This window comes from Macaca nemestrina, chromosome 2, assembly GCF_043159975.1.
Source record: "Macaca nemestrina isolate mMacNem1 chromosome 2, mMacNem.hap1, whole genome shotgun sequence".
NCBI classification, from domain to species: Eukaryota; Metazoa; Chordata; class Mammalia; order Primates; family Cercopithecidae; genus Macaca; species Macaca nemestrina.
In genome coordinates, this window is record NC_092126.1 from 100040540 (window position 1) to 100067398 (window position 26859).

Genomic DNA, 26859 nt, shown 5'->3' on the forward strand with positions numbered 1-26859 from the left:
AAACATCAGGAAAGAAATCAGAGAATGATACAGATGGAAAGTTGCTAAATACTGACAAATGGTGTCCCTTGGTAGGAGGTCTGTGGGTGACTTGTTTACTTCACTGATCTTTTCTGATTTTGTTTCTAAATTTCCATTAAGCTTAAAAAGAGTCAAAAGAAACATCAGGAAACAAAGTTGCTTATGCATTATAATCAAGAGTTTTTTAAAAGATGACTACATAAGTACTAAAAAACAAAAGACTGAATACAAATGTGCTAACATGTAATTACAATAAATTTGCTTTTACATAAAACTATACTTTTACAAATTTTCAACAATGATCACATTTAGCAAATACAGCAGGTCCTCAAATAACATTCTCTTCAATAGTTTCATTATAATATGGATGAGAAAACAAATTGGGTCCTCACCAGGGACACTGTGTGGAGTTTGCATGTTCTTCCCATCTTTGCATGGATTTTCTCTAAGTACTCAGGTTTCCTCCCACACCCCAAAGATGTGCATGATAGGTAAACTGGCACGTCTCAATTGTCCCAGTCTGAGTGAGTGTGGATGTGAGTGAGTGAGCCCTGCAATTGAATGGAATCCTGTGAAGGACTGGCTCCCACTTGGCTCCCTGAGCTGCCAGAATAAACTGGCCACCTTCAACACTGAACTGGAATAACTGGGTAAATAAATATCTCACTTGTTTTTACTAACATTTCTTAAATGTATGTATAGCTCACATTTATTTCCATGTTTAATATTAGATCTTTATTTAGAAGTTTGGTGATGTTTTTGTGACCAAAACTATGCCCTAAGAACTTAACTCTTGTTTGTTATCAATTAACCTATGGTAAAACTGGTTTTGTTATACATCATTTTGCTTAGTCAGTTTCCAAGAACCTGTTAATAATGTTAAGTGATGACTTACTGTGTATATACGCAGATTTGAAATTACAAATTAAAAAGCTCTTCTGAAGTTGCAACCATAGTCAGAAGTAATAGAAAATAGAAATAAATTATTTCAAAGGAGGTTTCATTTTTGTCCAAAATCTTTTTATAAGGTTTAAAAAGCAAAACTGTTAGGTTTTATTACACATATTTCTATCCATTTAAATTTACATTCTCATCGCATTTTATAAAATAAAATATAAATATGTAACTAAAAATGTGTGGAGTAAGACTAAATGACCATATCACAAATACATTAATTTTTTTCTGGCAGGTACAATTACAGAGAATTAATAGTTTCTTTTCTACATTTCATAAATTTTCTAAATATATAAAAAGATTGGTTTTATAAAAAGGAAGAAGTATGACAGACATCCTTTAAGTCTGCATTAACTGAAAACAGGCACTGCTCTGGTGCTGAGCACAGCAGAAAGCAGCTGGCTCCCCCCTGGAGGACCAGAGAGACGAGGTTTCAGAGGCCTGATGTAAGCTGACTCGAAAAGGCCAAGAACTAGTAAGTCAGAGAGAAGATCACAAACAACTGTGAGGAAAACAAAGGCTCCAATCTTGTGGTTCTTGGTCCTAAGGAAAGAGCCGAGCAGCAACAGCAGGTAGAGAAAATGGACATGCTGCCATCTGGTGGTGGCTGTGAAAACTGGATAAAGACAGTTCTGTAATCTTGACTATTTAGGACTAAAGCCTTGCTCCTCAAAGTGGTCCCTGGCATGCCCTGGCAGCTAGTGAGAAATACAGAATCTCAGGTTCTGCCCTGAATCTGCTGAATAAAAATGTGCATTTTAGCAGGCTCCCAAATGATTCGTGTACATGTTAAGATGGAGAAACACTGGTTTAGAGAACAGCAGAAATATTTAGCAAGACCCTTTATTTCTCACCTAGATGCCAAAGCAGCCCCATCCGAAGAGATGAGGACCACTGTTATCAGCAAAATGGGTACAGCAAATTTGAGGAAGAGTCAAGGGAGAAAGTGTCTTTCATCATGGTCTGTAAAGTGGAATGTTCATTCATCTGAGTGTAAAACAACTCATATCCTAATGTTATTTTGTACTCAGGACCATAGATGCGAAAAACAAATGTTAGGCACAGGTACAGCTCCCTAGCAGCAGCTCTTCCAAAAGATAATGCTTCCATCTGTCCCTTTAATGGATTAGGATGGGGAAGGATTAAGGTCCATAAAAACAAAGTGGATCCTCCTTCATTCCCATGGCCCTGCACCTCCTCCTTTGATTCTCCCATAGTCTCCTCAGCTACTGTTCTGGATAGAAACATCTTCTGGGAGCTAAAGTCTAAAGCTACATTATCCCATACATGGCCACTAACTTACATAAAATTACAGTTAATTAAATAAAATTAAATGTCTGGTTCTTCAGATGCATGAGCCACACACATTTCAACTGCTCAACAGTCACATGTGATGAGTGGCTCTCATATCAGACAAAATAGGTGTAGGACATGTCCATCATCTAAGAAAATTATACTTCATGGACATGGTCTAGAAAGATCCCCCAGCCCCCGCTTAGTGGGGCTTTAAACTTTGTGCCATTGGTAAAATCTTAGAAACAAAATGTATGCATGTAATTCTGTACAACTCTCTGGATGTATAAAGGAACAGTGATATTCAGTATATAATTTCATTTGAAGATCATCACCTATGGAGTTCACATAGGCTTTAGGCTTCTCCATGAGTTCTACTGCTGGGCCAGGAGCCACGGCTCACGCCTGTAATCGCAGCACTATAGGAGGCTGAAGTGAGTGGATCACCTGAGGTCAGGAGTTGGAGACCAGCCTGACCAACACAGTGAAATCCCATCTCTGCAAAAAATACAAAATTAGCCAGGTATGGTGGTGCATGCCTGTAATCCCAGCTACATGGGAGGCTGAGGCAGGAGAATCACTTGGACCCAGGAGACGGAGGTTGCAGTGAGCAGAGATTCTGCCATTGCACTCCAGCCTAGGCAACAAGAACAAAATTCTGTCTCAAAAAAAAAAAGAGTTCCACTGCCTAGAATACTTTGGGAAATATACGACTCCACCTTGCCAGCCCTTCCTGATTAACTTATCCTCTTTATAGATTTTATTTTACTACCTTTCACTCACGTTTCTCTATAGTCTTTCAATATTCCTCTAGCACAGCAAGAAAATCTTTGTGACCAATGGTCTGGAAAACTTTACAGAAATCAAACATCCAACAAGTTTACCATTGAGTATGGAAGGCTTTAGGCTTGACTGCATCCACTACAATCACAGGCTACCTGGTGAGCCAAATGGCAAGCCTGGAACAATGCACAGTCCTCTCATGCATGCTTTTCTGCCAAGCAAGTACAGGTGAATTCTAATGAGTGAAAAGGGGACACACTGAGATTCTACTAAGTCTTTTCTCTTGGTTCCAAACCCGGGTCACATTTAACTGGTGAAGGAGAGAGAAGAGAAGCGAGAGCAAGAACCTTGCCTCAGAAGACAAAGCATTTTTAGGATAAACAGATATTCAAGGATTGTATTAAACAAGGAAACTAAAAAAAAAAAAACCTAAAACCTTAAAAACTAAACCAACACGAATGACTTAGGTCAAAGACTTTAACACTAAATAGAACATACACAGTATTCTAAGAACTGAGATTAAAATTAATAGAAGATAAAATTTGCAGGCCAGCACAGTGACTCACATCTGTAATCCCAGCACTTTGGGAGCCCGAGGCGGGCAATCACCTGAGATCAAGAGATCAAGACCAGCCTGGCGAACATGCTGAAACCCCGTCTCTACTAATAATACAAAAATTAGCCGGGTGTGATGGTATACACCTGTAATTCCAGCTACTCAGGAGGCTGAGGCAGGAGAAACGCTTGAACCCAGAAGGCAGAGGTTGCAGTGAGCCAAGATCGCACCACTGCACTCCAGCCTGGGCAACAAGAGCGAAACTCTGTCTCTTAAAATATATATATATACAGATAAATATATACATATATATGTTGCAAACAAGTCAGCCATTTTCTACCACTAAGTAGTAGTTCTTCTTTTGCTGTTATTTTAAAATCTGAAAATTTACTGACCTGTTTGGCTACTTGCAGTTTCTCAAATCATGGAAACCATTCTGAAACTGAGATGATATGCATAAGCTCTCAAAAAGCATTCCACAGTAATCTATTCATTATACTACCTCACAGAAGAAATTAGTATTCCTAAAAACAGGAGGTCATTTAAAAACTAAACACGGTATGTCAAAGCTTTGCAAGAACACCCAAGAAGAGGGGGAAAAAAAAAGAGGGCTCTACCCCTCTCTCCTGTTCTCACAGTCTCATAGAAATGACACCTTTAAAATAAATAATTAAAAATTAAAACATAAATGGGGAAATGGAGTTGAGGGAGAAGTGTTTTAAAAAGCAGCTTTAATCTCCCTCACATAAAACTTTTCTCACTCCGGCAATTGCAATCATCTACAGCCTGACAGACTATCTCCGACCCCAACATATGCCCTCTTCAGGTTGCCTGCAATTTGCTGCCCACTTGCATATTCAAGGGAGGGAGTGTTTCTAGGAAAGCACATTTAAATAACTGCAGGAAATGCATGCTAACCAACTATTAAGTATTAATCAATCTAGTCCTTCAATCATAAATACAAACCATCCAAAGATCAGAAGATAATTAGGGAAAAGGAATAGCACAAAAGAGAAGCAAGAAAATGAGTCAGGTCAGGTACGGTGGCTCACGCCTTTAAGTAATCCCAGCACTTTGGGAGGCCGAGGCAGGTGGATTACTTGAGGTCAGGAGTTCAAGATCAGTCTGGTCAACATGGCAAAACCCAGTCTCTACTAAAAATACAAAAAGTAGCCGGGTGTGGTGGTGCGCACCTGTAATCCCAGTGACTCAGGAGGCTGAGGCAGGAGAATCGCTTGAACCTGGGAGATGGGAGGTTGCAGTGAGCTGAGATAGGATCACTGCACCCCAGTCTGGGCAACAGAGCAAGACTCCATCTCAAAAAAACAGAAAATGAGTCAACTAACCCCAAAAGTAACATTAATAATTCAGGGAAGAAAGGAGAAAGTTTTTTAAAAAAGTTATTTGCTTTTTTAAATGCAATTCAAGAAGATGTGGCAAATATAAAACATGAATAAGCTTCTATAGATAAGAAACAATCAGAACACAAAGAGTTCTCAAAATTAAAACTATAATTTTCCAAATTAAAAAATGCAGTGATGGACAAGATGAATTATAAAAGTAGAAGCTTTAGACGAATTTAAAGATCTGGGACGAGAAAAGGAGATAGAGAGTGGTAGGGAAAGGTACAGAGACATATATTATAAATTCAAGAAGCTCATCCATTTAATAGTAGTGGCAAAGAGAAAAAGAGACTTGGATGGGAACAAAATAATAGAAGATAATTCCTCTGGGCTAAGAAAACAGAACGCAAGGGGCCAACAGGTGCCAAGCCAGAAGAATGAGGAAGGACTCACATCTAGATACATATAGGGAAATTTCAGGACTCCAAGGACAGAGAAAATTCTAGAGGGGGAAAAAATGAGACTGACATCAGACTTCTATCAGTAGTAGTGGGGGCTAGAAGATAATGAAATAATTTATACAAAGTTATGAGGAACAAGGTTTTACAGTATATTTCATAAAACTAAGACAGCATAAATACTGATGAACAAAACAGAAAAGGCTGCCATTAAACTATGACATATCACTGATTATAAAACACATTCCCATTTCAAAGAAGTTAAAATTTGGCAGGCGGGAAGGCAGGGAGTGTAACTTACTATTGATGAAATAACAATGCCTATATTCAGACAAATTATCCATCAATATGAGGATAAAAGAAAGACATTTTCAAAAATTCTGTAAGTCTACTATCTATGCCTCCTCCATGAAAAACTTACTTGACCAAGTACTCCAACATATCAAGGAGGAAATCTATGTGGATAACAGTACCATAGGAGTCATGTATGAGTGTTAGAACTATAAGAAGTATAAAAATATATACATGTTTCATTAAACTGAGATGCTTAAAGAGTATCACATTTAAAGAGCAAAGTTTTCAGGACATTTGGTGATTCCTTTCTATGGGTCTGCCCATGCTACTAGTTGTAGAAAAAGTAACATTTACATAATCTTACTACCATGAAAATGTCATTCACTAATTTGCAATTTTTAGAAGCAATCTGTAGATGAAGCATGAAAATCTCAAGAGTTAAGAAATAGAATATAAATAATACAAATAGCATTACTAGACGAAACCCAACAAATGGGACTGACACAGCCAAGCACTTCATCTTTTATGTGGTCTTGTCAGCAGATGCTGTCCAAAATTGATAAACCAAGAAATAAAGACATATGCGTATTTTAAATTGTTGGCCATAATTGTTTCTAAGGAATAGACTTCATTTTTGTTATCTCATATTCTAATTTTTTTCCCTTTTTTGCTGTGTACATGCATGGGAAAAAAAAAAAATCACCCACACTGTCCAAAGGTGGACTTGGAAAAGTTCCCAGAATGTCATAGCATCTCTCTAAATAAGAGCTGTCTCATTCTACCTTTAAAAAAAAAAAAAAGCAAACAAGTTTTCCAAAGATTGGTAGGTCTCACTTCCATATATATACCAAAAAGAGATAAACGGATTTGTATCTAATGTCACAGAACCAGTTTTATGCCCCCCAAAAGTTAATATACTGGAAGCTGTACCTGATAGGTCCTTAGAACACGTAGCTAGCTTTTCCAAGTGACTGTTGATTTTCTCGATGGCTTTGAAGTTCTTATTCCTCTTCAGGACATCCACAACAGACCGAGACTGTCGATCCAGCAAAGTGGGATCTGCCCCAAAGCGCAGGAGCATCTGCACATCCTCTGTTTGTCCTAGGGCAGGCCAAAATGAGAAGGGGGGTTTGTCGTGGTTCCTACCATAAGATGTCCCCATGAGTGCTCTTCTTCTCAATCTCCTCCCAAGCAGCCCAGGGCAAAAGGACTAGGGTCCTCTGTTTGTGGAGCCTCAACTGCTAGCCTCAGGTAGTCCACCCAACTCCCTGAAGCAAGGAGTTCTGTGGAGAGTGGGAAGGACAATAGCTTTCAAGAGGTTCAGAAGTGCGCTTCTCTCTACCTTTCTCCCCTCTCCTTGGTAACAAGCAAGGAGAGGGGGAATCTTGTTACTAGGCAACAGTTACAGCTGTAAGGATAACATCAAGCTGTGACTTCAGATTTCTTTATTCCCTAGAGAGGAAACAAAATATTCTTCCAGGAGAAAAGTCTGCCTGGAGACAGGACATGAAAGCAGTGATTGCTTTGGCATCAGGGGCTGTTTTGTTGTCACTGTTACCACCCTCCTAGCCCCAACTCCCTGGATGCCAACTCCATTTGCTGCTCTGATGTATCTATTTGCCAAGCATCAAGGTATGTCTGTGGTCACAGATGCAACTGTTTGCAGAATGAAACAGGTATATCCCTGGGGGTACACAGGCTTAAATGGGCACAGAAAGTTAAACGAATCAATGCCTCATCTCCAACTTCCATATGTAAGCTTTCCTAAAATTCACCTCCTGAGAAGGCAACTGCTCTTCTCCCACTTTACAAAAAAAAAAAAAAAAAAAAATTAAGTCATATTTCCTGCCCATCGAGAATCTCACTGTGGTAGGCAGAATTCTAAGCCCCCAAGATTTCTGACCTGCTGTGCATCCACACCTTTTCCCAGTTACTCAATCAAATACTAGCCTAGGTCCTGCTGTGATGAAACTTTGCAAATGAAACACAGGTCCCAAATCAGTTTACCTTAATATAGGGAGATTATCCAGAGAGGCCTGATCTAATCACATGAGTCCTAAAGGTTAAAGTTCTAGAGGTCAGAGATTCAGAGTATGAGAGGGATTTGATGCACAAGAAATTCTCCTCTGCTGGTTTTGAAGATACAGGAGACAGGACAAGGAATGTGTGTGGCCTGCAGAAGCCAAGAGCAGCCTCTGGCTAATAACCAGAGCAGCCTGTAGCTAGTAACCAGCAGAGAAACTGGGATCTCAATCGACAATGGCAAAGAACTGGATTCTTCCACAACCATGTGAGCTTAAAAGACGGCCCAGAACTCCAGATGAGAACACAGTCAAAGCCAACACCTTCAGCCTTGCAATACACTGAGCAGAAAACTCAGTCACATCATGTCACTTTACTGACCTAGAGAACTGTGGGCTAATAAACGGGTGTTGTTTCAAGCCCCTAAGTGTATGGTGACACAGCATAACTATAATATACTGCCCCAAAGGAGGTTAAAAACTCCTCACCTCCAAGGTATCAACCCAAAGGACAATTAAAACTAACTGATACCTGCAAAACCTCTTTTAAAAGGCACTACATAATCTATCCTTACCTACTTCCCCCCAGAATTTTATTTTTATGTTTAACAATTATAGAAATTTTACTATATTTATGTTGTTTTGATAAGCTTCATATTGATAATTAGTAATAATTCAATCCAGAAAAAAAGTAACGCTTACAGCCTTACAATCACAGAAACGTTGGAAGGACGTCATTTCCATTCTATTAAATACAAGTAAAGAAGTGAATTAACAGTTTTATTTTAAAATATCCATGTGTACAAAATTATACAAAATTCCACATATCAACTTAAATACCTACAGAGAGGTACACAGATTTTCAAAATTCTTTAAGGGGATAAGGAAGCAAAATTTGAAAACCGCCAACAAATTAGACTTATTTTTTTGTCTCGTCAGTATCCATTCTCCCTTTTTCTGAGAACCACCCAGTTTTCCTTTGAGAAAGCACCTCCTCTCTCTCAGCCTTACCTGATTTGATGGTGTGAACACCAGAAAGACAGACACACACCCCTGTGACAACCACATTCTCCACCACTTCACCAACGCCCAGGTCCAGGGGCTAACACTTAACCAGGATCTGGCCACTCAGATCATTCTGTTCTTCTGGCTCTGTCCCATACCCTCTTCCAGGGGCTAAATCCTGGCCAGGGCCTTACCAATCAGATCATTCCATTCTTCTGGCTCTAGTGATTCATTGGTTCATAGAGGACATGTGACCAAAGTCAGGTCACTAGGACACACTAGGAGGACTTGTACTGAACTATTGGGAGGAGGCATCCTCTTTGACTGAGATTGACAAATTGGCAGAAAGTAAGCCTGAAGGTTCTGGTGGCCTTAACTGAAAGGCAGCCTGTCTAAAAACGAAACTAACAGAAAGAAGAAATAACCACAAACCGCTATTGATGAAAACAAACAAACGCAACAACTCTCCCAACAACACTTTCAAAATGAACATATCAAACTTGATTTTCATTAGAACATAATTATTTCTTCACACAAAGGACTAAGAGGCAAGACAGACTCTTGAAGACAGCTTTGGAGCGAGCAACTGAATCAAACTCTGGAGTCTTCAGTCATATGAGACAATAAATTCTCTTTCTTACCTAAACCAGTTTGAATGTAGCTTCTAACCAAGACACGTGCAATGATCCAACCTCACTTCTTCAATTTTAGGAGCTAACCATATCTAGACTTGGGTTCTGCTGCTGCCCAGCTCTGGTGAGTTCCTGAGCCCCTGCCGTCCTGGGCCTCTCAAATCTGTATGCACCAGAGCCAAAGAGACCATTGTAACAACAAGCACCCACCAAACTACAAACAAAGCTGAAGATTTCTAAGGCCCAACTGATGCTGCAATTTTTTCAAATGGGTTTAAAATTTAGGCCAACTTAAATAATCTGGAGAGTTCTTGATTCTGTATGTACCAAAAAATACTTAAGAAGGAGATAATAAACTCAGTGTTCAGGCAACATTTCTGGGGTTTAAGTTATCAATAGCTTTCAAAATCCAAATACATACCAATATGCTAGCACATCTTAAACATATATGCTTTTACTTGTACATCATAAAATATTTGCAGAAAAAAAATCTAAGATATTAGTAACATTCATTCCTTGGTGCCTAATGGACAGAGAAGAATAGAGACCCTTGATGTATACATTTTGTACCTTTTGATTTTTTAATATATTTAAAATTCAAATAAAATAAAAATATATCCAAATAAATAGCATGTACAATTCCTTCAAACAAGCAACTTCTTAACTAGGAAATCATCCTATAGATACAACCCCACTGATTCACAAACATATACGTAAAAAAGAATGGTCTCCAAGCATTGTTTTCAATTGCAAAATGAACTAAAATACATTTAACCATCTATCAGTATGAGCTGTTAAAAAAATGAAACTGCCATGCCGATACTATTAGGGAAAGATGACTAAGATACATTGTTGCTGAACAGAATGTAGAGCGTACCTACATTTATATTTAAAAGGGAAAATACTGGCATTATAAAAATACATTACTGGCAAAACTCACAAAAAAATGTTTTAGTAGTTGATTTTGTAGAAAGAGATTTACTTTTTATCACATTCTTTGGAAGTGTCTGAATTGTTTAAAGGAGTTTAAAACTATGAAACTATGTACTGACCATCGTTCACCAGTATTTTAAATAATAAACGATATACAGTTGGATAACATTCTGATTAATACCAAGTTGTTTTTCCTGGCTTCTGCTGAACAAGCAAAACAAATACTGAAAAGACTGAGCGTACATGTGAGGAATGAGTTGAGGTAAAGAAAAAACATGCGAGTCAATAGTTTAGATCGGGGTCCCCAACCCCCCAGCTGTGGACAGGTGCTGGTCAGTGGCCTGTTAGGAAGCGGGCCTCACGGTAGGAGGTGTGTGGAGGAGAGCGAGCATCACCACCTGAGCTCCACCTCCTGTCAGATCAGTAGCAGCATTGGATTCTTGTAGGAGTGCAAACCCTATTGTGAACTGCGCATGTGAGGCATCTAGGATCTATATTGCCACTCTTGAGAATCTAACTAATGCCTGGTAATCTCAGGTGGAACAATTTCATCCCAAAACTATCCTCTTCTCCCACCCCCAACTACACCCCACCATCTGTGGAAAAATTGTCTTGCACAAAACCAGTCCCTGGTGCCAAAAAGTTTGGGGACCACTGGATTAGATTACAAGAGTTTGTTCACTCATTTACAGCTGCAGGTCCTAAACTGCCAACATCTCTAACCATCTGATTAGTTTCCATGAGCCACATCTTAGATATTCCATGAATCATGACCTTTTAGTCAATGTAGCAACAGGGATTTCAACTTACATGTTCTTACCTGTAAGTGAGGGCTACACAACTAGAATACATGGATACCAGGAGGGAAACAACAGACACTAGGGCCCACTTGAGAGTGTAAGGTGTAAGGAAGGAGAGGATCAAAAAAAAACCACTTATCAGCTACTATACTTACTACCCAGGTGATGAAATGATCTGTACACAAAACCGCTATGACATGCAGTTTACCTATATAATAAACCTACACATGTACCCCCCTGAACCTAAAATAAAAGTTCAAAACAAAAAAGAAAGAAAAAAAATGGCTCACTAAAAGAATCTTTTTAAATGCCCATTTAACGGTCTTGTTTAATTAAAACGTACTAGGATTTTCCTAGTTTCCTCATCCTGGATAGGGAGGCTGCTGGGTTGTTGGCAATAATAAAATTTTTCTTTAAGGAATTTTGCTAACAAACCATTGCATTTTTAGATATAAATGCTTTTAAATTATCAATTTAAATTGCCTGACTAATTAGAATCATTTATTTCACTTGATACACATGGCTTCAGGAAAATTTTCAATTTACCTGGAAGTGACTTATCCCTTGGGTTGCTCAGAATGATTGCATATTAGAAACATGGGCTTCCCTGTGACTTTTGTTTTGGCAATTGTTTAAAGAAAAAGAAAGAAAACCATTTACATATACATACACAAAACAAAACAACCAGAATGATCCTCAGGCTTATGAGAAGCCAAGTTATGATTAATGACTATGAGAATTTCCCCCAACATTTAGAAAATCTGTTCTCTACTGCAGAGGAAATAATATACCATGGTATCGAATGCTCTTTACTGATAAAGGAAGCAACTACAGAGAGCTTTTGTTTCTTTGTTCAAAGTAACCAGTGCTATTGATGAAAAAAACAACAACAAACCCAACAACTCTCCCAACACCATTTGAAAATGAACATATCAAACTTGATTTTCATTACAATGTAGTTATTTCTTCACACTAGTAAATGAAAAACCAAGACCCAGATTTTATATTTTATATTATACACACACACATCATCATCATCATCATCATCATCATCTTCTGGACAAGAATGCCAAGTTAGTCTTTCTTCATAAAAAGCAATTACAATTTAAGAAAAATCCACACTTTTCTCTTTTGCCAGCATCAAGTTGGCCTCATTTGAATCTTTCCATCTCATGAGAAATATCGATTCTCCATTGCTGTCTGTGGCACCAATTATTCTTTCAGGATTAAGACCTCTAGCAAGCCCTCTTGGTTTCTCAGCAGCATCTTTTTCCTTCTTGGATTCACTGTCATCAGATTTACTGTGAGATACAGTATTTTGTAATTTCTTTTCTTTACTTAATTTGGGAATTAATAAATGCTTCAATTAACTCTGGAGAATCTAAATTTTCTTCAGGTAACCAAGCATTGTTTCACGATGTTCTTCCATCTGCAGGTCTGTAGCATCTGTAAATTCCTTCCACTTGAAGAAATAGCCACTTTCCCTTTCACTACGTATCAATCTACTACTTTTTCCACCACAAATTCTCTAACGTTTTTACTCTTTCCTTTCTGTTTTTTTCCCCTTGTTTGCAATGTAGCTTAATTGGAGGCCATTTTCTTATTGCACACTTGAAGAGCCACTATTCACTGCCTCTCAGCAGTTCTGGGTCATGGGTCTGTGGCATCTCCAACCCTGTGCACCTTAAGCTCAAGCCAGATCCAATGAACTTTTTTTTATCAAAAGCATGAACTTTCAATATTTTCCCCCTTTAAAATATTTTTTCAGTTGAGATACAGCTCATATAACAAAAAATCCATTCTTTTAAAGTGTATTATTTGCCCGGGTGTGGTGGCTCATGCCGGTAATCCCAGCTCTTTGGGAGGCCGAGGCAGGCAGATCACCTGAGCTCAGGAGTCCAAGACCAATCTGGCCAACACGGTGAAACATCATCTCTACTAAAAATACAAAAATTAGCCAGGCATGGTGGCATGTGCCTGTAGTCCCAGCTACTCAGGAGGCTGAGGCAGGAGAATGGCATGAACCCGGGAGGCGGAGCTTACAGTGAGCAGGGATCACACCACTGCACTCCACCTGGGTGACAGAGCGAGCGAGACTCCATGGCAAAAAAAAAAAAAAAAATTAGCCAGGCATGGTGGCACATGTCTGTAGTCCCAGCTACTTGGGAGGCTGAAGCAGGAGAATCGCTTGAACCCAGGAGGCAGAGATTACAGTAAGCTGAGATCACATCACTGCACTCCAGCCTGGGTGACAGAAGGAGAATCTCTCTCAATAAATATAAACTGTATAATTTAATTAGTTTTAGTATATTTATGAAGTTGTACAACCATCACCACTATCCAATTCCAGAACATTTTCATCACCCCTAAAATAAGTCTCATACACGTTAAGTTGTTCTCTACTCCCCTTCCCCAACCCCTGGCAACCAGTAATCTACTTTCTGTCTCTAGGATTTCCTTATTCTGGACATTTCATATCAACGAAATCACATAACATGTGGTCTTTTTTGTCTGCTTCTTTCACCTAGCATAACGCTTGCAAGGTTCGTCCGTGTTGTTGCATGTATCAGTACTTCCTTTTTATGGTTGAATAATATTCCCTTGCATGGATATGGCATATTTTGTTTATCCATTCCTCAGTTGACAGAGATTTGGGTTGTATCCACTTTTCTGGCTATTATGAATAATGCTGGCATGAATAACCATGTATAAGTTCTTATTTGGGCATGTTTACATTTTTTCTGGTATATACCTATGAGCGACATATTTGGTCTTATGGTAACTGTTTAACTTTCTGAGCAACTGTCAAACTGTTTTCCAAAGCAGATGCAGCGTTTTTCTTACCCACCAGCAATGCATGAAGGATCCAAGTTTTCCATTTCCTTGTCAACATTTGTTATCTTTTTTTATTTTAGTCATCCTGGTGGGTATAAAGTGTACTGAAAATTTTTAAACTGGTTTTTAGAAAGGTGATTCAAAGACGCCTATAACACATGAATAGGCAAAGAGATAAATAGAATAAAACAGAAAGTTCAGCATTAGTAGCATCTCAAATTACTGAGGTTAAGACAGACTTTTAAATAAATAGTACAGAGACAAATAGGTAATCATTTGGAAGAAAGTAAAGCTACATTCTTACAATAAACTACAATGGACCAAGAATCTAAATGTAAAAAAATGAAACACTACAGGCACCTGAAGACAATACGGGTGAGTTCTTCTTTAACTTTGGTGTAAGGAAAGACTTTGTAACTCCAAATCTGGGGGCAATAAACAATAGATTGATAAATTTGACTATATAAAAAGAAAAACAAATTGCATGACAAAAAACACCAAAGTCAGAAGACAACTGACAAACTAGGAGAAAATAATTGCAATATATACCACGGACAAAAGCTAATGAGCAAAGAATTCCTAAAAATTGAGGACAAAGGACCAAAAACCATATAGAAAAATGGGAAAGAGATATGAACATATATATAATTCATAGTATTAAATGATTCTTAAACACATTCTTAAAAGTGCAACCTCACACTTAGAGAAATGCAAATTAAAACTATACTGAAAAAAACAATTCTCACCTATGGGATCAGAAAACTTTTTAAAATAAGATAACAAATTCTACTGGTGAGACTGTTGTGAGAGAAGCACCCTCACACATTGTTGGTGGTAACTCAAATTGGTACAACCCTCTCCTGGATGAAAAGTTGATATTATCTAACAAAACTACATATGCATTTATACATATGAATTAATATGGAGTGGTTTCCAGGACACACTCTCAGTGAAAAAAATCAGGTGAGGTGCAATGGCTCATGCCTGTAATCTCAGCATTTTGTGAGACCAAGGCAGGCAGATCACTTGAGCCCAGGAATTTGAGACCAACCTGGAAAACATGGCAAAACTCTGTCTCTACCAATAACAACAAAAAAATAGCCAGGCATGGTAGCACATATCTAGTCTTTGCTCCTCAGGAGGCTGAGGTGGGAGGATCGCTTGAGCTTGGGTGCGTGAGGCTGCAGTGAGCCAAGACTGCACCTCTGCATTCCAGACTGGGTGACAGAGTAAGACCCTGTCTTAAAAACACACACACACACACACACACACACACACACACACAGAAAAGAGAAGAAAGAAAAAGTGCCAAAGAGTAACTACACAACGAAACTCTTCACGAAAAAAAAAAAAAAAAAGGAGGTATAAGAAAATAGCATGTGTGTGCTCATTGCTGCAAAAGAAATCCAGAAAGAATAGGCCTGAAATTAAAGAAACTGATAATCTATAAGACTGGATGGGCAGGGGGCAGAAAGGAGGAGGAAATGGAAATGGCCAGGGAGCAAGGATGAGAAGGAAGTGACATTTCTCTAAGCTTATCTTTTGTTAAGTTCTGACTCCTAGAATGATGGTAATATTTCACAAGCCCTTCATATACCCAAACTATAAACAAAATTAATCAGGATGTGGGGCGAATCCAAAAATGGAACACAATCACTAAAAAAATGAGTCTGAGTGTTCTACAAATTACTAACAAAACCATAGTAAAGGGGGTGGGAAAGAAAAGAACTACCAGTATCTTAACAGAATGCTCAAAGGCTAAAGACAAAAAACGCTGAATATAAATGAACATAAAATGAATATAAATCTAGTCAGTAAATGTGTTTCTCACAGAGGTATTATGGGTTACCTAGTCTGAAACTCATAGACTGAGTAAGTATAAATATATTGTAGATGAACAATGTTACAAATAAAAAAGGCTGAATGATCATGGTGCTTGGACTGGAATCAGAGGTATCAGTATAAACTCATGGTTTTTAACATAGACATACACAGAGAGATACAATAATACAGATCTACAACTGTATTATTGATGTACATCTGTATTATATAGATCCTACATCTGATTATATACTACTTCATCAGTTAGTGCACATACACGTATGTCCTAGCTCTTATCTGCTGAGAAGTCCTAGAAACAATGACACTCCACTTAGCAATGGCATACCTAGTACCAGATCTTGTGTCCTCTAACATGCTCCGATAGGAACCAGGGATCCTTAGAGAAGTGGATGATTCCAGGGCTGGGACAGGGAACACGCAATATGAACGTGGAACACCTTGTGGTGTCTGAAAGTAAGGAAGTGCTCAAATAAAGATGGGGACTTTTTAATGGAACACAGGGGCCAGTCTGAAGAATGCCTTATGGCTAAAGCTGGAGCAATGTTAGCAACAAAATAAATAATCATAGCATTGGATTTTATCCCATAGAATAAAATAAATATCCGAGTCCATACTGAAATCATTAAATAATTGAATATACAGGGAGAAGGAACAGCTCTTCATTACAGAAGAATTCCAAGAAATAGGGTGGGAGTGGTAGCTCACGCCTGTGATCCCAGCACTTTGGGAGGCCCAGGTGGGTGAATCGCCTGAGGTCAAGAGATCGAGACCATCCTGGCCTACATGGTGAAACCTCATCTCTACTAAAAATATAAAAATTAGCTAAGCGTGGTGGCATGCACCTGTAATCCCAGCTACTCGGGAGGCTGAGGGAGGAGAATCGCTTGAACCCAGGAGGCAGAGGTTGCAGCGAGCCCAGATTGCACCACTGCACTCCAGCCTGGAGACAGAGCGAGACTCTGTCTCGGCGGGGGAAGGGGGAAGAAAATATTTCAAACAATAAATGGAGACAGAAAGAAGAAAAACTTTAAATCAACATTAATCAAAGACCATAGTAATATCTGTAGCTGTCAAGATCTACCAATGGATAAAAAAATTAGTGGGCAGAAGTTTGAGGAGAAACAAGGTATGTGCACAGTTTCAAAGTATCCCCTCCAAGATACTCATTAACTACAAAAGAAAAGATAGTAATTTTAGAGTGGAGAAGCTCCAACATCACACCTTGACCAATAACCGAGGTTAATATGATAAGAATTATTGACATCATGAACCCCTTGGTACGATTCACTGAGGACACAAAATCGTTTCTGTAATATTGTTACCAAAAACACGTAACTTCATTCCAGTCATAACAGAATATGAAACAAACAAAAATTGATAGATAGTCTACCAAATAACTGACTACTACTCTCCGAAAGGGTCAAGGTAACAAAAGGCAAGGAAAGACTGAGGAATGGTCACAGACTACAGAACACTAAGGAAACAAAAACTAAATGCAATGTGGGATCCTGGAACAGAAAAGGTACATTAGTAAAAAAAGCTGGTAAACTCATACGAGGTCTGTATATTAGTGGACAGTATTATATCAATGTTAATTTCTTCATTTTGATAATTACACTTTGCTTTTATTTTATTTTTTAGAGACAGGGTCTCAGTCAATTGACCAGGCTGAATGCAGCAGCACGATCGTAGTTCACGGCAGCCTCGAACTCCTGGGCTCAAGCCATCTTCCCGCCTCAGCCTCCTGAGTAGCTAGGACTACGGGCCTGTGCCACCACACCCAGCTAATTTTTTTATGTTCATTTTTATAGAGACAGGATCTCACTATGTTGCCTCTGGTCTCAAACTCCTGGGTTCAAGTGATCCTCCCACCTTGGCCTCCCATAGTGCTGGGATTACAGGCAGGAGGCACTGTGCTGGCCTAAACTTTGATTATATAACATGATAACTTTATGAGGAGGCTGGGTGAGGGGAGTACAGAAAATCTCTGAACTATTTTTGCGACTTTTCTGTAAGTTTAAAATTAGTTCAAAATAAAACATTTAAAAAAACAGAGACAAGATTTTCCCTGATGAAAAAGAGGAAGATGAAGAGGGTTTGGGAGAAAGCAGAAGAAGGAGAAGGAGCCTGTGAGAGCTGAGAAGCCTCTTTCGTTGGAGGTCATAGTGGAAGCCTATGTTGACATCTATATGAAGGAAGAAAACGTCCTCCTTTTTTTTTTTTTCTTTTTTTTTTTTAGGCAGGAACTTGCTCTGTCACACAGGCTGAAATGCAGTGGCGTGATCTTAGCTCACTTCAACCTCCACTTCCCAAGTTCAAGTGATTCTCCTGCCTCAGCCTCCCGAGTAACTAGGACTACAGGTGCCCACCACCACTCCCAGTTAATTTTGCCATGTTGCCCAGTCTGGTCTCAAACTCCTGGGCTCAAGTGATCCACCCACCTTAGCCTCCCAAAGTGCTAGGATTACAGGCGTGAGCCACCACACCCAGCCAGCCCTCTCTTTACTTCACATTTTATCCTCCCAACTTTCAGAAAGTTAGGGTTTCTGTATTAGAACTAGTATAAAAGTGTTATTCTAAGCCACATACAGGTTAGAGTCTAAGCCACATATGGCTATAGAGCACTTGAAATGCATGAGATGTGGTGAAAAGAGTGAAACACATGCTAGATTTCAAAGACAGTACAAAACAAAAAATAAAGAGAAAAATGGCCGGGCGCGGTGGCTCACACCTGTACTCCCAGCATTTTGGGAGGCCAAGGCAGGTAGACCACAAGGTCAGGAAATCAAGACCATCCTGGCTAACATGCTGAAACCCCATCTCTACTAAAAATACAATAAATTAGCCGGGCATAGTGGCACGTGCCTGTACTCCCAGCTGCTTGGGAGGCTGAGGTAGGTGTTGACAGCTACAGGTATTACTATGGTCTTTGATTAATGTTGATTTAAAATTTTTGTTCCTTCTGTCTATGTTTATTATTTTCTTTTGTTTTTTTTTTTTTTGAGATGGAGTCTCACTCTGTCACCCAGGCTAGAGTGCAGTGGCACAATCTCAGCTCACTGCAAGTTCTACCTCCTGGGTTCAAGCGATTCTTCTACCTCAGACTCCTGAGTAGCTGGGACTACAAGTGCGTGCCATTATGCCACATGCATGTCAGGAGACCTGGAGATGTGTTTTTGGCAAATCAAAGAGTCAGACAGGAAGTATTTTTTCTTGAAGATTTGCAGGGTAGAGATATGTAAAGAGAGCACAATGATTGTTGTGGCACATTCTTTAACCATAAATTACTAGACTAATGTTAGGTTTAGCACAGTGGTATGCTAAGACCCAGTTCATATCAGTTCACAAGAGCCAATTGTTTAATGTCCAGAAATGTTGCAAGCTGGTTGATAAAAATTATAATTAAAAAAATTATATGACAAACAAAACCCATCACTTCCTAATAATTTTTACTATATTTTGCTATTATCTATGATGAGGTTTCTCTACTTCTATCTTAATATGTATCTGTATGATAAAAATAAAATATAATAACGTCCTACCACACATCTCTTCCCAACTCTGTGTTGTATGACATCACATTGGTAGCATGAATTATGCCACCATGGGAGTATTTCCACACTTGTCCAACCCATGGCCCACACAAATTTGTAAATTTTCTTAAAACATTATGAGATTTGTGCACGGACCTTCTTTTTTTTTTTTTTTTTTTTTTTTTTTAACTCATCAGCCATCTTTAGTATTACTGTATTTTATGTGTGGCCCAAGACAATTCTTATTCCAATGTGGCCCAGGGAAGCCAAAAGATCAGACACCCCTGATTATACCATGGAACTCAAGAAATGCTACAATTCATGGCTTTTCTCTTGAAGAGCTAGTTGTTTGCCAGAATATCACTGTCTTTAAGAAGGGACTAAAACACAGAGAACATCGAAAGAACAGATAATAAATAACAAGGGTTAGGATGTGAAGAAGCTAGAATCGTCACACACTGCTGGTGAGACTGTAAAATGGTACAGCCACTTTGGGAAACAGTCTGGCAATTCCTCAAAAGGTTAAACATAGTGTTACCATATGATCCAGCAATTCTCCTCCTGGGTATCTAGCTGGGAAAAATGAAAACAAACGCCCTGTACACAAATATTGACAGCAGCATTATTCATACTAGCCAGAAAGTGGAAACAACTCAAACACCCGTCAACTGAAGAACGAATAAACAAAACATGGTGTATTTATACAATAGAATATTATTTGGCAAGAAAAGGGAATTAAGTATTGATTCATTCTACAACACGGATAAACCTTGAAAATATGCTGGTGAAAGAAGCCAGTCACAAAAGGCCTTATATTCTATGATTCCACTTACATGAAATATCCAGAATAGGCAAATCCATAGAGACAAAAAGTGATGGTTGCTTAGGGCTTGGGGATGAGGGAAATGGAATGACTGCTAACGGATGCAGTGTTTCTTTTTAGGATAAAAACGTTCTAAAATGTACTGTAATGATACTTGCACAGCTCTGAATAGATCAAAAAGCATTTAACTGTACACTTTAAACAGGTAAATTATATAGTATATGAATAACATTTCAATAAAGCTCAAAAATCCACAGAATGCTTTTCCTTTGTTTCCCTAGATATAGGTTCCTAGGTCCCAGTTCAGTGGGAATGACATTAGAGAAACAAGCCTCGCTGGGCTCCTCCTGAGAGATGCTGAAGGGAGGACAGTTTCCTACGAGTAACCACCAGACCAGAGGTCCCCAAAAGGAGGACTTCAGGCTGATTCTAGTTCACAGGCATGTTTAAATCTGAGCAGACAGCTGAAAAATCACAAGATTCACAGTTTTTAAAAATCCAGATTTCTGGCCGGGCATGGTGGCTCATGCCTATATCCCAGTTCTTTGGGAGGCCAAGGCAGGTGGATCACTTGAGGTCAGGAGTTCAAGAACAGCCTGGCCAACATAACTACTAAAGTTACAAAAATTAGCTGGGCATGGTGGTGTGCACCTGTAGTCCCAACTACTCGGGAGAGGCTAAGGCAGGAGAATCGCTTGAACCCGGGAGGCGGAGGTTGCAGTGAGCCAAGATGGTGCCACTGTTCCAGCCTGGGCGACAGAGCGAGACTCCGTCTCAAAAAAAATCCAGATGTCCAACATCTCTTGCCATGAGAAGATGACAGCCCAGCCTGGTTCCTATGATCAGCTCCAGGCTGCAGCAGCACAAGCTCCTCACCACTCCCTGTCACCTCCCTTCCACAGAGTCTGAGAGTCCATTATCATTATGGGAAATAGTATGTTCTTCTCTGTCCCAAACAGAAAGCAAAAACTGAGGGGTCTGAGAGTTTCAAGAAAAGTGAGTGACATCAGAGAGCTCTGTAAGAGTGAACACAGCCTTCCTGCTTCCCAGGCTAACATGGTGCACTGGTGTCAGAAGAACCAGCTTCTCCTCGCATGTGCCAGCCTCACTCCCTCATGTGCCCGGTCTGGCCCCAGCAGGTAAGGGAAGATGCAATCCCTGTGTTAGATTCTAAGTGCCATGAAGGCAGAACCACGTGCAGTTCGGTTCATAATTCCTCTCTGGCAGCTAACACAGATTTGGCATAAAATAAAATGAGTAACCATGTGATGAAGGAGGGAACAAAGGCAGCCAGGAGCCCATTTTCTCGAAACCATTCAACCCCACAGAAGCCATTTCAAGATGAAAGAGCACTTGAAGCCCAGCAATTCTTCCTTCTCTCACCTCACCTTCTTTCTGCATACAGCTTATCCACCCACCAACCAAAATCAAGTTTAGTTCAAGGGGAAGTTTAGCCCTCTGAACCAGCTAGGGATAGAATGGGTAAAACAAGGCAGTTGTGGGTCCTCAAAGCCTGACACCAGCCAGCCACAGTGCACCCTCTGACACTTGAAGTCACTACTGTGAGTAGTGAGGTGCCACTACTCACGCTTGACGAGGTATCCTGGGGAGTGGGCAGCGACGACGTGCAGGACAGTGCAGCCATCCCCGTCCTTCTGGTTAATGCGGCCTTTCCACTCGGGCTTGTGATCCATCAACCACCGGAAAAGATGGTTTTCCCCTGAAGGGAATTAGAATGACTTACTAATGTTTTCCACATACAGAAAGTCAGCAAAGTTCATTTGTGCAGCAGCAATAGATTAAAAAGAAAGAAAGAAAATCAGCAAAGCAAGTCAACGTGGACCACACTAAGGTAACCAAATGAGGAATCCAACATACGTTTCCACTCACCGCAAACAGGTGTGGGAAGACACGGGCGTTTGTCAAGTAAGAGGATGAGTTATAGAAAGCGACCCAGAATCAACGTAGGTCAGGTTCCCTAGAAGCCTGAGATAGGGATTCTTATACATATGACTGAGCTAGAGATAGCACGAGAAAGAGCAAGAGAGGCAGGACAGGTAGGGGAAGCAGCTAAGCAAGGTAGTAATCCTAGTAGGGTCACTCCAGCCTGACCTCATGAGCAGCTCTGCAGCAGGAATGCACCACAGCCTAGACCCACCTTGAGGCACTGGGGCTGGCCTTTTGAATCCCCATGTCAGTCAATCAAGAGCTACAGAATGCACTCAGGGAGAGAGGCAAGGTCCAGAGAGAACCTCTCTGGGAAGTGGTTTCTGTTGACAAAGAGCAATGCTCTGCCCAAGGGGCCAGCTGTGAGTTGTTAGCAGCTAACATTGACAGCAGGTGGGGGTGAGGGGGTTGGTGGCAAAGAGGATCTAGGTGAGGCGCAACAGCCTCCACTTTAATAATCAAGCCAGTATCTCTGATGAGATTACCCTACTGCATTATTATCCATGGGACATATATATTCAATTCCTTCCTTGGAGTTCCTGATATCTAGGAAAGCCACAAACCTCTGCCAACTCTTTGGACTCCCATTTGTCACCATGTCAGAGTTCTCTGAGAAACAAATGAAGGATTAAAGCTTACCAACTTGAAGGCTCAATCTTACTGATACCCCCTACAATCACAGGAACTAACTTAAAAGGAGACGCAATGGGGAACCATGACATTCATAACCAGAGCCACACTTCTCTGCATTCCAGTTTCCTCACTTGAAACTGGGAGGATTAGATTAAGTAGCTTTGAATCAGGCTTTACTTTTAAATGTTTTATCTGCCAATCTCTGTGTAAGAATAAAATCTCTTGGCCAGGCATGGTGGGGCTCACGCCTGTAATCCCAGCACTTTTGGAGGCTGAGGCGGGTGGATCACTTGAGATCAGAAAATTGAGACCAGCCTGGCCAACATGGTGAAACCCCGTCTCTACTAAATATACAAAAATTAGCCAGGCGTGGTGGCGGGCACCTATAATCTCAGATACTTGGTAGGCTGATGCAGGGGAATCACCTGAACCCAGGAGGCAAAGGCTGCAGTGCAGTGAGCCAATATCACGTCACTGCACTCCCCCAGCCTGGGCAATAGAGTAAGACTCAGTCTCAAAAAATATATATATATATCTTATAAATTCCCCACTATATGAAATGAATAACAGCAGGACAAATCTGGCTACAGCAAAGACAGGGGTCCCAGGCCTCAAGCCCATGGCCACCTCCCGCTCCCCCATTCCTGGGGAGACGATACAGCCTACAAGAGGTAGACTGGACAAGTTCTCTTGGCCCCTTCTGGCGTTAAAATGCTAAGGGTGAATGTCCCACAGTGATGCCACGTGTGCTTGGAAAGAAAAACAAACTTCTATCTAAAGTGTGTGTGTGTGTATGTGTGTGTTAATGATAAAATAAAAATAGGTTTAAAGTTAAATCCTATAACCAGATGGCAAAGCTTAAAAAAGAACATCATGAAAATAGCAGTCTTTTAAAAGAAGCACAACCAAACTGTATCAGCAACAGCTCATGTCTCACTTGGGATCCCCCCAGCCAAGGGACTGTGTTGTGTGTCCCACAACACAGCCGTCAGCCCTCTGGGCTAGAGTGAAGATGAACCTAGAGAAAAAGACCAAAGCTGCCTATGCCGGAAGGAGGAAACTCTGCAGGTCTCCTGGGAGTTTTGCCCAGCAACAGCTGTCCGTCCTAAGTCCCTTCCTTGGGTACCAGGGCTCCACCCTCCTGCCAGGATCTGTCTAGAAACACAGAATCCTTTCTGTTTGGACCTCCTGCAGCTACTAGGTGCCAGGAAAGATAAAAATGATACGACTTCCCTGCTGCTTCATTCATTTGAATAACCAGATCATTTGAATATTCAAACGGTCTGCATTCAAGTGGCTTAATTCTAGTTTCACTTGAGCTCAACAGAGTCCCAGAACTCGGCTGGAAGGGCAGCTTGGAGGGTGGAAAACAGGGAGAAGACTTACTGGCTTGGATACAGAGTCGCATGAGGGCATGAAGGGGATACGGTCCTATAGTCTCAACACTTGCACCAATGGAGATGAGCCACTGGACTAACTTGGGCACTTGTTCCATCTTCTCATAAAGTCCAATGAAAACGTATTTCTGGGGAAAAAAACACACAAGAGAAATTATAGAAGTCACTAATCAATATGAAGCTTCAAACTCCTTTACCCATAAAGTATGGAACCAGTAACACTTGGATTAGCTGTTACTGATTATTATAAATAACAAATTTGTGGTAAGGCAGCTGAAGGAGAAAGTACCAGACACAAAGAAGTTATGTTTCCAGAAATCACCTTACAAGGCCAGGCGCAGTGGCTCACACCTGTAATCCCAGCACTTTGGGAGGCCAAAGTGGGTGGATCACCTGAGGTTGGCAGTTCTAGACCAGCCTGGCCAACATGGTGAAACCCATCTCTACCAAAAAATACAAAAATTAGCTGGGCATTGTGGTAGGCACCTGTAATCCCAGCTACTCGGGAGGCTGAAGCAGGGAGAATTGCTTGAACCGCGAGGTGGACGTTGCAGTGAGCTGAGATCGTGCCACTGCACTCCAGCCTGGGTGAAAGGGCGAGACTCAGTTTCAAAAAAAAAAAAAAAAAAAAAACACCTTACCTCAAAGAGACTTTTCAGTGATAACTCTGGCACATGAATATTTCTTGGTAATCGGTCTTTTTTTGCTGACAGAAGTAGAAATGACTGGTGGGAGAAGACAAGAAGAAAAGGCTGGAATAATAATGTTCTCCACATGGGTTATTAAAGCAAAAAAGTTATTTTAAGCTTTAAAACAAGCAAATAAAAAAAAAACCACTCTCTAGCTTTGTCTTTTTTTAAAGTGCTTGCCAATTTTTTCAGCTATTTGCTGTGACAATCAGAGTCTCTGTCTAACCAACTTCCTGTTCCTGCTGAGGATTAAGGCCTCTCCACACTTCCTCAAAGCCTGCTGAGGACAGGAGCAGATGATGTCATGCGCATTTCACAGTATAGTTGCAATGGGATTTAAAAAAAAAAAGAGTAATTCCCTGCCAAGTTCTTAAGGCTTAACAAGTGGAAGACTCAAATCCTTTAGAAATACCCTACCCCAATCAATTATTCAGCACATCAGCATTCTAAAAGCCCCAAGTACTTGGAGCCCATTAGACCCTGTCAAATGGTATGCTGGAGCCAGCTCCTATCAGCTACTGAGCTGACGATGCACATCTCTTCCTAACTCCAAGTCTTGTATGTCACATTAGTAGCTGGAAATTGGCCATGGTGAGAGTATTTACATGACCAAAATTAGCAAATGCTACAAATCGGGACCTTTTCTTTTCAGAGACCCAGTTGTTAAAGTACTGACCCTATCTAAAGTTGCCGAAGAGACTAAATTCCAGAGAAGTTAAGCCAGTTTTCATAGGTCTCACAGCACATCCTGAGAAGCCCCTACTGAGATCATTCAGGTATGCTAACAGGTCTAAGAATTCCCAGCTCTGTTATGACCATGACTGGAGACCCAGTCTCAGCTCCAACCTCTCTCACGTATGGCTCTTGCCAGTGGACTTAGGACCACAGGAACTGAGCCCATAGCCACATCTCGCTTCTAGTTTCTTTCAGATTGATACCCATTCTTTTTTTTTTTTTTGAGATGGAGTCTCACTTTTGTTGCCCAGGCTACAGTGCATCGGTGCAATCTCACTGCAAACTCTGTGATGCCCATTCTTAACTTTTTGCCCTAAACAAGCCTCGCTGCCCACACTCAACCCCACGTGATAAGTTCAGCATTCTAGTGGTCCACATTGCTGGCCTTTAAAAAGATGCTTCTGTCTGCAGTATTTGGGAATTACCAGAGCCTCACTGCAGGTAGGATGTTGGACCTGCCACTTGGGCTGGATTCCTGGGCCCTCCCTTGACTGGCTGGGATAATAATCTATTAGAAGTTGCCTGCCTCCCATTCTCTCATTCTCTACCTAGGCCATGGAGCTCTATTCATGTCCACCCCACACTGGGAAGAGAGGACAAGGTTCTTTTCCTGAGTGCAGTAAATTAAACTATCTTCCTGCTAATGAGGCCTAAGGCCTCCTACTCACAGATCTACCCTAGCACTTGGAATCACAGAATTTCAAAACTTTTTAAAAAATAAAGCTGGAAGGATCCTTATAGAACTCGTAGTCCAGCTACCTTATCCAAAGAGAGAAAAGATCTCAAATGTCTTTTAACAGGACGCTGGATTTCTGACTACTGCTTCCCCAAGAGTTCAGTCTGCCTTCCTCATCCCTGCTACCTGCCCTCCCAAGATTTTTTAATATAAGGGTAAGCTTCAGGGAGCCCATGGCTGGACTCCAGGAGGTTTCCCATGAACCCCCTGAAACTATACACACAATTATCAGTGCATGACAAGAGAGCCCCATAGATTTCATTACATTTCCAATAGAATCCATTACCTTGTCCAAAATTTAAGAATTCTCTATTCTAAAGTCACCCAATCTGCTAGGATCAGGAGTCCTTAATAGGTTGGCCTTGCTTTTGCTGACTTTTCTGGACTGCCCAGCTTTAGAAAGCCCAGCAGGCCTGTTCTAACCAAACTCCTAGCTTTGGCCAGCCCATTCTCATGAGCACTTACAGCCTATCACCAATGACAACTACTATTCACTGGGCACTTAGAATATGCCAGGTATTATAAAACCCCTCAGCTCAATGCCTGGCACTGTAAGCCTTCAACAAACATTACCTGATAGGTGCTCTTGTCCATTA

The 26859-nt window shown here is 40.5% G+C and overlaps 1 protein-coding gene and 1 pseudogene across 3 annotated transcripts in view; both read right to left on the reverse strand.

The window, feature by feature from the left end:
* The window catches only part of LOC105480172 (tetratricopeptide repeat and ankyrin repeat containing 1), a 128964-nt gene that overhangs the window by 49524 nt on the left and 52581 nt on the right, over window positions 1–26859 (reverse strand). For all 3 annotated transcript variants that reach the window (XR_011619957.1, XM_071091418.1, XM_071091417.1), the window contains exons 6-9: window positions 24745–24828; window positions 24093–24231; window positions 21715–21846; window positions 6633–6803 (exon numbers count right to left, since the gene is read on the reverse strand). Coding sequence is in view for 2 of the 3 variants with exons in the window: in XM_071091418.1 (XP_070947519.1) it covers window positions 6633–6803; window positions 21715–21846; window positions 24093–24231; window positions 24745–24828 (526 nt within the window). In the remaining variant the exon portion in view is untranslated. The remainder of the gene's footprint in view (window positions 1–6632; window positions 6804–21714; window positions 21847–24092; window positions 24232–24744; window positions 24829–26859) is intronic.
* Window positions 6810–18767, reverse strand: LOC105480171 (chromobox protein homolog 3 pseudogene; annotated as a pseudogene).